The sequence below is a fragment of the Puma concolor genome, chromosome B4 (assembly GCF_028749965.1).
Source record: "Puma concolor isolate L17-30 chromosome B4, mPumCon1.1.hap2, whole genome shotgun sequence".
NCBI lineage: Eukaryota > Metazoa > Chordata > Mammalia > Carnivora > Felidae > Puma > Puma concolor.
This window is the reverse complement of record NC_141673.1, coordinates 62166737-62178395: the sequence shown is the minus strand read 5'-3', so window position 1 is coordinate 62178395 and position 11659 is coordinate 62166737. Positions and strand designations below refer to the sequence as shown.

General features: G+C 52.9%; 1 protein-coding gene across 1 annotated transcript; it reads right to left on the bottom strand.

The window, feature by feature from the left end:
- Positions 1 to 2337: 2337 nt before the first annotated feature.
- On the bottom strand, positions 2338 to 7691 carry GPR84 (G protein-coupled receptor 84). Its single transcript, XM_025930727.2, is given in 6 exon segments — positions 2338 to 2523; positions 2526 to 2657; positions 2660 to 2815; positions 3520 to 3559; positions 5501 to 6461; positions 6973 to 7691. Coding segments are annotated over 5 exon segments (1467 nt in total). The 5' UTR covers positions 6454 to 6461; positions 6973 to 7691.
- Between the last annotated feature and the right edge of the window lie 3968 nt (positions 7692 to 11659).

Genomic DNA, 11659 nt, shown 5'->3' with positions numbered 1-11659 from the left:
AGCCTTGGTTTGGGGTGGGGGGGTGGTGAGCATAAGGAAGACAGATCTGCAGTTCTGCCCTCTGAGTGTCTGGGTACTTAGCTTTAACTCCCCCATTAGCATCAATCCCCATCTTGCTGCCCATCCGTCTTCTGACATCAGCTCCTTCCCCTTTCTGTAGCCCAGGCTTTCTGACCCTAAGTGGCTCTTAAAGGGCCAGTCTAGACCCTTCTCTCCCTCCCTTTTCCCACTCCACGCAGCAGAGACTAGTGTGTGCGCTTTTGTGCACGCCCGGTGGCCATCCTTACTAAAGCCACAGTGGTTGGAGGGCACAGTGTTGTGTGTGTGTGGCGGGGGGGGGGGGGGGGGGGGGCACCTCTTCTCCAGCTCTCTCTGTTCTCTTTAGATACTCCCCCACCCCCCATATTACTGACCTCTATCTTTGTTCACTACTTATCCAAGCCCAGAGTAAGCCTTCTGACTGGGCTGGGGGTCACAAACACATGGTCCTTGGAGCTAAGGGGCTGGAGAAGGTATGTGGATCACAGGACAGATCCTCTCCCTCCCTCATTTCCTGGAGGCCCAGGGCAGGGAGTATCAAGGACTACTGGCTGTTTTTAATTCTCAGCCAGCAGTGGGGGTGGACAGGTTGGGGGCTGAGACTCCTAGGAGATACCCTGAGCCCCACATTCCTAGCCTCCTTTCCCAGGGACCCAGGCTGTGGTCTGGGGTCAGGGAGAGGGGGGGATTTCAAATCTTCCTCTCCCTGTGAGGGACGTGAATTGCCAGAGAAACCTGCCTGTGAATTTCCTGGCTCCTCTCCTCCATTTCTCAGCAACTGAGCTTAGGGGGGCAGAGGGGAAACTGGCTTCTCCCCACTTCTCTCCATCTTCTGCAGAAATGCTGTAACTGCACTCCAGGGGCTATAAGAATGCCAGGACACTTGGAAAGTTCCTCCCCCATCTGCCTTCAATCCTTTCTGCTGCAAAGATCTGCAGTCCTCTGAGGGGCTCTCCAGGGCAGTCCAGACCCCCTTCCTGATATCTGAAACCCATTCCCCACCTCCCTCGGCGCTCCCTTCTCTGGCTCAGGATGAGAGGGAATTGGTGGGTGGGGGCCTTGGGAAAGTGGCCACGCTAAAAATAGGAGCCCCCAGCTGCACCCCCCCATGGCCCCTTATTTATCACCTTGCAAACCTCACTCTCAAAGAAGCATAAATATTCCTAATTCCTGAAGGCCAGCCCTGAACTCATAAATTTAACTGGGGAGGTGGGCAAGGGGGAGGAGTGAGGTGTAGGGAAAGGGGAGCCCACCGCAGCCTTGAGGTGGAACGTCTCCTGGGGGAGGCGTGGGACTTGCCCTCCACCCCCCCATCCCCCGCCCCCTTGCAGGCGCCTATGGGTCTTTCTAGAGAGGAGGAGTAGGCTTCTCTCAGTCGTTCCTCTGGGGATTCGGCTTCTCTCACTACACCCCACCCCCCCCACCCCATAAAAACCAACCTTAGCTCTGTCTTCTCTATTAGTTCTCCATCCTTCTCTCCAGTTTCTTCCCCGTTACTTTTCAGTTCTCTTTCCCTGCCCCTCTCTCTCCCCTCTCTTATTGCACCTTTGCTCCTCTAAGCCTCTGCCTCTTCAGAGCTATTGTCTGAAGGGAAATTTCAGTCTCTTATGCAACAGTCTGGATAGTGAGGTTTGAAAATAAGTCTCTCAGTTCCCAGATCTCCCCCCCCTCCCACCGCTCCGCCGCCCCCCGCGCCCCCCCCACCCGCTTCAGCCCCGTTGCCCCTTCAAATGCGCCCTCTTTTCAGCCCTTCCTTTTTTCTCCTCAGAGCCCCTTCTTTCTGTCCCTCAGTCTCCCCTTTCTCCCCAGCCTTCCTTTTATTCCCGTCACCCCTTTCATCCTCTCAGTTTCCCCGCTTCACTCTTCAGTTCATTCTCTCTCCCTTCTCAATCTTCTCTCCCTACTCTACGCTCACCCCACCCCTACCCCTCAGATTCGCCCTCCCCCCCCCCCCCGCCTATATTTACCCCTCCAGACCCCATCCTCTGCTGGGGATCCCCCCCCCACCATCACCACACCCCAATTCTCCTCCCCGGGGGATGAAAGAGCGGGGGGGGGGGGGGGCTCGAGGAACAGGTACAGTGAGTGCGGTTCCTCTAGGGGAGGAGAGCAAGGGGAGCAAGCAGAGGAGAGGGAGACCGAAGCTTTGGCGAGGGGAGGGGCATCCTGACTCCCCAGCTGCGCCCCCCTCTTCCCCGAAGCCACCGAGCCATAAATCAGGGCCAAGGCTGTTTGGCCAATGGTGGAGTGACTCGTAAATCGGCCTGTCAAGCTCAGCCAATGAGAGGAGGCGTTAAATCAAGTCCTGTCAGCGCTTGGCCAATGAGAAGCCCTGGGCTGACCATAAATCTGCCGGTGAGAGACAGCGAAAGAGAGAGAGCGTGCGAGCGAGCGAGCGCTGCCCGGGCGGGGGACCGGGGAGGGGGCGCGGGGAGAGCGGGGAGGGGCGACGGGGAGAGGGCGAGGAGGGAGAGAGGAGTTGAGGAGAAAAAAGGCGATAACGGAGGTACCAGAGACGAAGACAGCCTACAGGAGAGACGGACAGATGCAGAGAGACAAAGAGAAGCCGCGAGAGATAGCGTCAGGAAGTCAGCGATTAGAGATCCGGCTCGCGCGGGGGACTGACAGAGATAAAGAGACCAAGAGAGACAGACACTGACTCCCACTCATGAGGGCCCCCAAGTGCACACACTTCCCCGAGACACGCGTGAGCGCCGCCCCACGAAGGACCTCGCGCGTGGACACGGACGCGCCACGCACACCCGCATGAGAAAGCCTGAGAGACCGCCTTGCTTTTCCTCCGCCTCTTTTTCCTCACTAAATTGTTTGTTGAAACTAGAGGCGGGTGGGGGCGGGGAGGGCGTCGAGGGTGAGAGAGGAGGGGGTTGTGTTCCTGCTAATATCTGGCCTCTCTGGTCTCAGACTCCAGGGTTTCCTCCTGTGCCCCGTGAGTCATTTTTTCCCAGCGACTGAGAATTGGGAAGTCCCTCCTTAGGTCTAACTTCAGTCTCTGTTGCTGCTCCTTTCTACTTGCCAACGCTTGTGAACTGCCTTCAAGGAATATGAAAAGTGAACCCTTTTACAGACCTTCAGAGAATTGCCAGCTTCCAGAATCTTAGAAGGGTGGAGCAGGAAGCACTTTTAGGAATTATCTGGTAACTTGATTCTAGTTTTAGGAAGGCAGCTGTCCTGTAGTGGTTAGACATGTGGGCTGAAGCGAGACTCTCTGCCCTCAAGTCATGGTCATACTACTTCCCAGCTGGACAAATTGCTTGAACTATTTGTGCTCCAATTTGTTCACTTGTGAGAATGAGATTGTAATAGATACTTAATGGTAAAATTTGTACGAATTACATGAAAGAATATATTTACAGGGTTTAGGACAGCACCGGGCACGTGGTAAGACTGCGCCCCACCCCCAACTTTGCACCCACGATAAAGCCTGTGGTTCAGGTGGTCCAGGGCCCTGCTCACCTTCACAGAGCTAATTATCAGAGAGCCTTGACGAGAACCCTTGTCTCTACATTCCCAAGCGGATGTTCTTTATTGGTCCTGCTGTTCACCCCACCTGTCTGGGCCCCTGCCTCAGCACCCTGAACTTGACTCAGTTTTGAGGCTGCTGTGTGATCTTTGTTCTTTGGAAGAAGAACTCTCAGAAGCACGTGTTCTGCGTTAGGACACAGGATTCCTGGGACTTGGAAGTGGGTTGCATGTGAGGACATTGATCTGTCCACCTTGACCTATGGTTCTTTCTGCGCTCGTCTGAATCCCTCTGGACTTCACTTTGTTCCCTCCAAACCGTGGACTTGGGAGCAGGGAGGGGACAGCGTGTAGCCAGAGCAGCGGTACTGTCTACATGACTCTTACATTCCAGTGCTTGCACAGTGCCCACCTGCTCCCCCCATTTCCAACCAAATAGACAAGAAATATCTCATGAGTAATCATAAATGTCTAATTCTTTACTTTACCGCCTAAGCTTTGGGGGGAGGGGGGAAAGGGGTGCAGATCTCTGGGTCTTTGCCCTTGCTGGCTGGGTGGGAGGCGGTCTGTGGCCTCCTGGTCCCTCTGACACCTTCGGTCCTCAACAAGGAAACACAGAGAACCAGCGTCACCTGGTGGCCACAGGTGCTTTCTTTAAGTTCACACGGGTGCTGACTAGGGTGACAGGATGTTGGTCGTGCTAGAGGAAGGGAACATGGTCTCCTCTCAGCGGGACCCCTGAGCCCTGTTAACTAGAGTCTCTGTTCTGCTCTCATAACCCAGGATGACAAGAACAAGTCAGGGGGAAGTGAGGGGCCAGGACTTCAGTTGATTTAGGTCTGACTGGTGTCACTGCTAGGGCAGCCGGAACCCCTCTCTGCCATTGCCTCAGCTAAGCTCAGTTCATGTCCACGGAGCAGGGGATCCTCTCCCATGACCATTCTCTTCGGCTAGGGCAAGGGCCAGGGCGTTGGACTCACAGGAGTGTGGCTATCAAAGCTGGATTACAGGTTGCCTGGGTGGCTCAGTCGGTTGAGCTTCCGACCTCGGCGCAGGTCCTGATCTCCCGGAATGTGAGTTCGAGCCCCGCGTCGGGCTCCGTGCTGACAGCTCAGAGCCTGGAGCCTGCTTCGGATTCTGTGTCTCCCTCTCTCTCCGCCCCTCCCCCACTCATGCTCTGTCTCTCTCTGTCTCAAAAATAAATAAACACTAAAAAAAAAAAAGAAGCTGGATTACAAAACTTTTCTGAGCTAAATAAACCTGTTTGCGGGGATTAGGGGACTGGGGGCGCCGATCCTGGCAGTAGTAGTTAGGGGCAGGAGCCATTTCTGGGAAGTTAAATGAAAAGACAGGTGGATCCTCTGAAACCAACGCACATGTTTTATGCCCGTAAACCCCTCAGCTGAAGGCTGTGTCCTAGGCCCTCTGCTTCCCAACCTTGCCGTGACCTAGGTTACCCAAACCCTCAACTGTTAGGTTCCAGCTGCACACCGGTCCTGGCCTATTATTCCCCAAAGACCACATCTGAGCCCTAGAAGGATAGAATTCATTTATTAATAATTAATAATGCATCTTGGGCAGCCTCGAGCTGAAGCATCGATCAAGGGATGGAGAAGCCTGGTTCGGGGATGGGGGGAAGTTGTGAAAATGCCCACAGGCCTTCCTTTCATCTGCTCCCCTACCAGCTGGCCACTTTAGCTCTGTTCTGGAGGAGACAGTGCTGGGTCCTGGTGACTGGGGAACACAGTTCTAACGGAGCCTACGGAAACTCTGGGGCCCTCGTCTCAGGATGGAGCCGTAGGCTTGGCGGAACTGACGGTTCATGGCAGCATAGAGCACAGGGTTGATGCAACCGTTGAGCCAGGTGAGGTTGGCAGCGAGCATGTGGACAACCCGAGGAGCGCGGACCCTGGCATCCAGGATGTTGAGCAGCAAGAAGGGGATGTAGCTCAGAGCGAAGCAGAGGAACACAGCGAAACACATCCGGGTCACCTTCCCAAACTCTGACGGAGAGTCCTGAGTTCTTTGGGCTCTTTTGGTCGGCCTGCTCTTGACAGGTGCTTCTGGATCGCTTTTCTCTGCCGCCTGCTGACCTACCTCCCTGCTGGGATGGTCCTCCACCTCTGATGAGTCCCCTTCCAGGGTCTGGGTGGTGGCAGCACTGACCGGCTCAGACGAAATCCCCTCGCTGGGTCTTCCTGATGCCCGCCCGCTGTCCAGCTCCTGGAAACGACCAGGTGTGGCCTCATCTGTCCCAGCCACATGGTTGGAGTGGATACTTGACTGCTTATACTGATCCAGCGCCTGTGCTGCTCGCTTCACTTGCCGGTGGATGAGCCAGTAGAAGACGCCGACGCTGCTGAGCCCCAGCACAAAGTAGATGCCCATGAGGATGGTGGTGTAGGGCCGGCCTCGGATGCGGTCAAAGCTGCAGGTGCAGACTACAGGCACCAAGATGTAGATGCGCCAGAGAGGGGCGAAGCTGGCCACGCCTACCACCCAGGTACTCACCAGTGCCAGCACCATCCCCTTGGCACTGAAAACTCGGGGAAAGAGCTTAGGGTGGGCAATGAGGAGGTAGCGTGCCAGGGCAATAAGGCAGAGGGTCAGGATGGAGACGGAGTTGGATGCAAAGAGGAGGAGTCCAAAGACCCTGCAGAAGGTGGCGCCGGTGCGCCAGTGCAGGTGGAGGTAGGTGTCCACAGAGAAGGGCTGGAGAAGGGTGCAGTACAACAGATCGGCCACGGTGAGGTTGGCGATGAGCAGGTTGAAGCGGGTGCGGAGCTTGGGCTGGATGGCCAAGGCCAGCAGGGTGAGGACGTTGCCCACGGTGCCTGTGACAGCTACCACCACCCCCCAGCTAACTGCAACATAACGATAGCCCAGTACGGACTCATGGTAGCAGGAGAAGTTGGCTTCGGAGGTGTTCCACATGGTGGAGGCTGAAGAGGAGAGTGCGAGGGAGAGAAGGAGTCAGAACCTCGCCTTGAACTTAGGTCTCTTGGACGGCTCTGGGGCCCTGGACACCTGAGCTTTTTCACAGGCTTGCCAGCCTCCTGAGCCATTCCCAGGCCTCTTCATCCCCAACCTTTCCTGAGATCCCCAACCCCCCTCCCTCGGCTCTCTCGGTCCTCTCCCATTCTCGAAGATTTCCCCCAAACTCTTCTCTAAATATCTTTCGGTGTCCGCCCGCGCCAAACTCCAGGCCTCTTCAGTGTCCATCCAGATGTTCTCAGTCACCTCAGTGCCCTCCGACTTTTTAATCTTTTCTCTTTCCCCTAAGACCACCCAGGAATTCCCTACCTCTATTCAGGATGCTACCGGTCCCCTCTGCCCTTGTCTGCTACACACACGCAGGTCTCAGGTCTTTTGTTGTTTCGTTTTGTTTTTTTCATCACCCGGGAGATGAGGAGACAGAGAGAGTAAAAGTACACCCACCACAAAAGTACTCACCTGAGTCTCCCAGCCTTCAATTCTCACTCCAGTGGAAGAAGTCCAACTCACTTGAGTAGTCTTTTCTGGTGGGCGGTCAGGCTCCAGGACATGGTCGTGTGTCTCCTATTAATAAACTAGACTGAACGGATAAGAAACTCCCCAGTTTCTCAACCTCAGCCACTTCCTCCCTTGTCTTCAGTCCTACTCATTTTGCTTCGGCTAGTGCAATCTGGGCTTCTCTGGTGAAAATCCCCTGCTACTTACATCAAAGCTGTTTCGCTCCTTGCCAAAGACGAAAGTGTTTCTCTCCCCTCTTTGCATGGCAGGACACCGACAAGCTCATGGCCAAGAATTGTCTGGACAGGGAGACAGGCCATCAGAAGACCTGGGCCACTTCTCTAGGGGCCAAAGAGAAGACCAAGTTCCAGGAGCAATTCTGGACGCCCCGGAAGCCTTGCGTTAGGAAGGAGCACTGCCTTTCTTCTCTCCAGGACTCAGAGACGGTTCAAATCAGGGGGTCCCATGTGATACCCTAACACATCTGATAAAAGGAGCCGGGTGAAAAAAGGTGAGAAGAGAAGTATCCGGGATTCTGGCTTCATTCCCCACAGGAGCACAGGCAGCCATTCAATCGTTCATTCATTCATCTGTTCACTCAACAAACACGTGCTGAGGGCCTACTATGCACAAGGCTCTGAGATAGACTCTAGGGATACAAGAAGTTGTGACACATGGGCTTGCACATAGTCTAGCAAGGGACACAGATATATAGATATATAAATGCTTAATTGATTCTCTAAGGGGTCAGCAAACTTTGGCTTATGGACCAAATCTGGGCTGCCATCGGTTTTGTTTTTTTTGTTTTTGTTTTTGTTTTTAAACGTTTATTTATTTTTGAGACAGAGAGAGACAGAGCATGAACGGGGGAGGGTCAGAGAGAGAGGGAGACACAGAATCCGAAACAGGCTCCAGGCTCTGAACTGTCAGCACAGAGCCCGACGTGGGGCTTGAACTCATGGACGATGAGATCATGACCTGAGCCGAAGTCGGACGTTTAACCGACTGAGCCACCTGGGCGCCCCTGTTTTTGTTTTTTTAAGTAAGCTCTATGCCCAGTGTGGGGCTTGAATTCATGACCCTTGAGATCAAGAGTGGCATGTTCTTCTGACTAAGCCAGCCTGGCGCCCCCACATCTGTTTTTTGTTTGTTTGTTTGTTTACTTATTTTTTTATTTTATTAAAAAAATTTTCTTACATTTATTTATCTTTGAGAGACAGACAACAAGTGGGGGAGGGGCAGAGAGAGAAGGAGACACAGAAACCGAAGCAGGCTCCAGGCTCCGAGCTGTCAGCACAGAGCCAGACGCGGGACCAAACTCACAAGCCATGAGATCATGACCTGAGCTGAAGCCAGATGCTTAACTGACTGGGCCACCCAGGCTCCCCAGTTTACTTATTTTTGAGAGAGAGAGAGAGAGAGAGAGAGAGAGAGAGAGCGCCAGCATGGGGAGAGGCAGAAAAAGAGGGAGAGAGAGAGAATCCCAAGCAGGCTCCCTGCTGTCCGTGCAGACAGGGCTCAATCCCATGGACTGTGAGATCATGACCTGAACCGAAATCAAGACTGACTTGAGCTACCCAGGCACGCTGCCCGCCCCACCACCATCTATTTTTGTAGGGGCCATGAGCCAAGAATGTTTTTTTCCCCCACTTTCAAATGGTTCCATTTTAAATGGTTGTATAAGTACCTACATAATACCCTCCCTCAGTTTTGCCTCTTGGCCTGCACAACCTATAATATTTACTGTCTGGCCACTTAAGAAAAAGTTTACCAACCCTTACTCTAAAGGGTAGCAGCGACTTAAAGGAGCGAGATCGCCAAGGAGAAGGTCAGGAAAGGGTTCACAGAGAGATAGCTGAGCTGGGTTTTGAATAATGAACAGTTTTTTGTTTTTTTTTAAAATTTTTTTTTTCAACGTTTATTTATTTTTGGGACAGAGAGAGACAGAGCATGAACAGGGGAGGGGCAGAGAGAGGGAGACATAGAATCGGAAACAGGCTCCAGGCTCTGAGCCATCAGCCCAGAGCCCGACGCGGGGCTCGAACTCACGGACCGCGAGATCGTGACCTGGCTGAAGTCGGACGCTTAACCGACTGCGCCACCCAGGCGCCCCATGAACAGTTTTTTGGAGGGAGGTAAGTAGAAGGACATTCGGGGCAAAGGGAACAGGATGCATAGAGTCGCAGAGGTTTAGGTAGAGGTGAACAAATACTGGGAGGTAGGGAGCAACAGAGAAGATCCTGGACAAGTGAGCAGGACGGGGGTGGAGGAAGTCCTTGTGCATCGTGTGAGGCGCTGGGGTTGTATCCTGGAGGCCATAGGGAGGTTTGCACTCAAGAAGCTGTGAGTAAGGAGTGAAAGCGTGCAGGCCAGCAGTGAGAGAGACCAGTAAAGAGGCACCAGTTCAGACAAGAGCGAGGCAGAGCCTGAGCTGGGGCCAGGGCTAGCTTCAAAGAAATGCCACATGTGTGATCACACGGGGCCTTGCACTTACAAGGGGCTGGGGTTGGCTTAACACTCCACACTGTCTTAAGATCCATTTTGAACAAGAAGTCCTGCTTTTTCCTCTTGCACTGGGACCTCGAGCTACGTAGCCAGTCCTGGTTAGGGCAGTGGCTGTGGGTATACAGAACAATGATCAGGATCCATGGGTCAGTAAGAGGTCAAATTAACCCGGTAAGAGGATTTATTTAGTGCTTTAGTGGATGAAGGGTTAGGAAGAGGGAAGACTAGGCTGATTCCCAGTTTTCCCAGTGGCTGGTGGTGCTTTGCATCAGGAAGATAGGGAATAAATAGGCAGAGCAGCAGGCTTAGGGAACGGGGTGAATCATGAATTCAGTTTTATTTATTTATTTATTTATTTATTTTTTTCAACGTTTATTTATTTTTGGGACAGAGCGAGACAGAGCATGAACGGGGGAGGGGCAGAGAGAGAAGGAGACACAGAATCGGAAACAGGCTCCAGGCTCCGAGCCATCAGCCCAGAGCCTGACGCGGGGCTCGAACTCACGGACCGCGAGATCGTGACCTGGCTGAAGTTGGATGCTTAACTGCGCCACCCAGGCGCCCCATGAATTCAGTTTTAAACCAGGCTAGAGGTATGTATCTCAGCCCTCCTCACTCTAGTCTCTTCTAGCCTCCATCTCTATCCCCACGTGTGATCCAGCCCCTGCTTTTCTCCACCCTCTCTCTTATAGACCACTCTTGCCTCTTGGACTTGGACTTCTGGATCTCCAGTCTCTGCTTTTTTTTTTTTTTTTTAAGCTAGATGGCCTGAAAAAACAAAACACAAACACCTAACCATCCTAAACTTGTTGGATTCCATTTCTAAACCCACAGTGAACTCCCACCCCCAACTTCATAGCTGACAAACCCAGGAGGCCCCTATTTCCCTTTCCTTCTCTGTCTCTCTTTTTTAATATTTTTAAGTCTGTTTACTTATTTATTTTTTAAAAATGTTTGTCCACTTATTTTGAGAGACAGAGAGAGAGAGAGAGGGAATGAGCAGGGGAGGGGCAGAGGGAGAGAGAGAATCCCTAGCAGGATCCATGCACAGTGCCCAATGCAGGGCTCTATCTCACAGACCCTGAGATCACGACCAGAGCCGAAATCAAGAGTCAGATGTGTGCTTGGGGTGCCTGGGTGGCTCAACAGGTTAAGCATCTGACTTTGACTCAGGTCGACTTAGGCTCAGGTCATGATCTCACAGTTTGTGAGTTGGAGCCCCACATCCGGCTCTCTGCTGTCAGCACAGAGCCTGCTATGGCTCCTGTGCACCTGCCACCCCCCACGCTATCCCTGCTGGTTCTCTAAATAAATAAATAAACTTAAAAAAAATTTTTTTTAAAGAGTTGGATGCTGAACTGACTAAGCCACCCAGGTGCCCCTATTTATTTATTTATTTATTTTGAGAAAGAGAGAGAGTGTGGGGGAAGGGCAGAGAGAGAGAGAGAGAGAGAGAGAGAGGGAATCCCAAGCCAGCTCCAAGGAAAGGAGAAATCGAGACCTGAGCTACAAGCGGGACACTTAACTGACGGAGCCCCTCCCTTTCCTTCCTCTTTAACAATCTTTATTTCACCTTCCCTCCCCCTTTCCTCTGAAAAACTGGAAGTGGGTAGAGGGGGGAAGTGAGCAAAGGAGATGCAATTCAGGGGGACCCTTGGGAAGATGCTGGGCTCTGGTCTGGCCTTTCTTTCTTTCTTTCTTGCCACCCAGCAGGGCTAGAGGGAAGGGGTTACAGAGTCAGAACTGTTCTTGGGAGTGTGACTGAGCTGAATTCTGGAGATAATAAAGAACATCTTCCCCCACATCATGTGCCAGGCTGCTGAACAGAGTGCACGTCTCTGTCCCACAGACCTGTAGGGGACCCAGAGGAGAAGGTGTTCTAGCATACCTGCATATCTGTAAATGGCATAGCCTCAGTTCTTTAGTCTTGGAACATGAAGTCTCAATGAACTTTTAAGAGACCCAAAGCTGTTCATTTTGCATATGGGGAAACTGAGGTCCAGTGAGGGGAAGGACTAACTCAAGGTCACTATATGGGGCCCAGCAGTGCCTAGAGCTCAGATGCCTAGTCCCTGTCCCAGCGTCTTCCCATGCCTTGCGTGTTCCTGGCGTGAGTTTCCCATCAGAGGCACAAAAGCCCGGA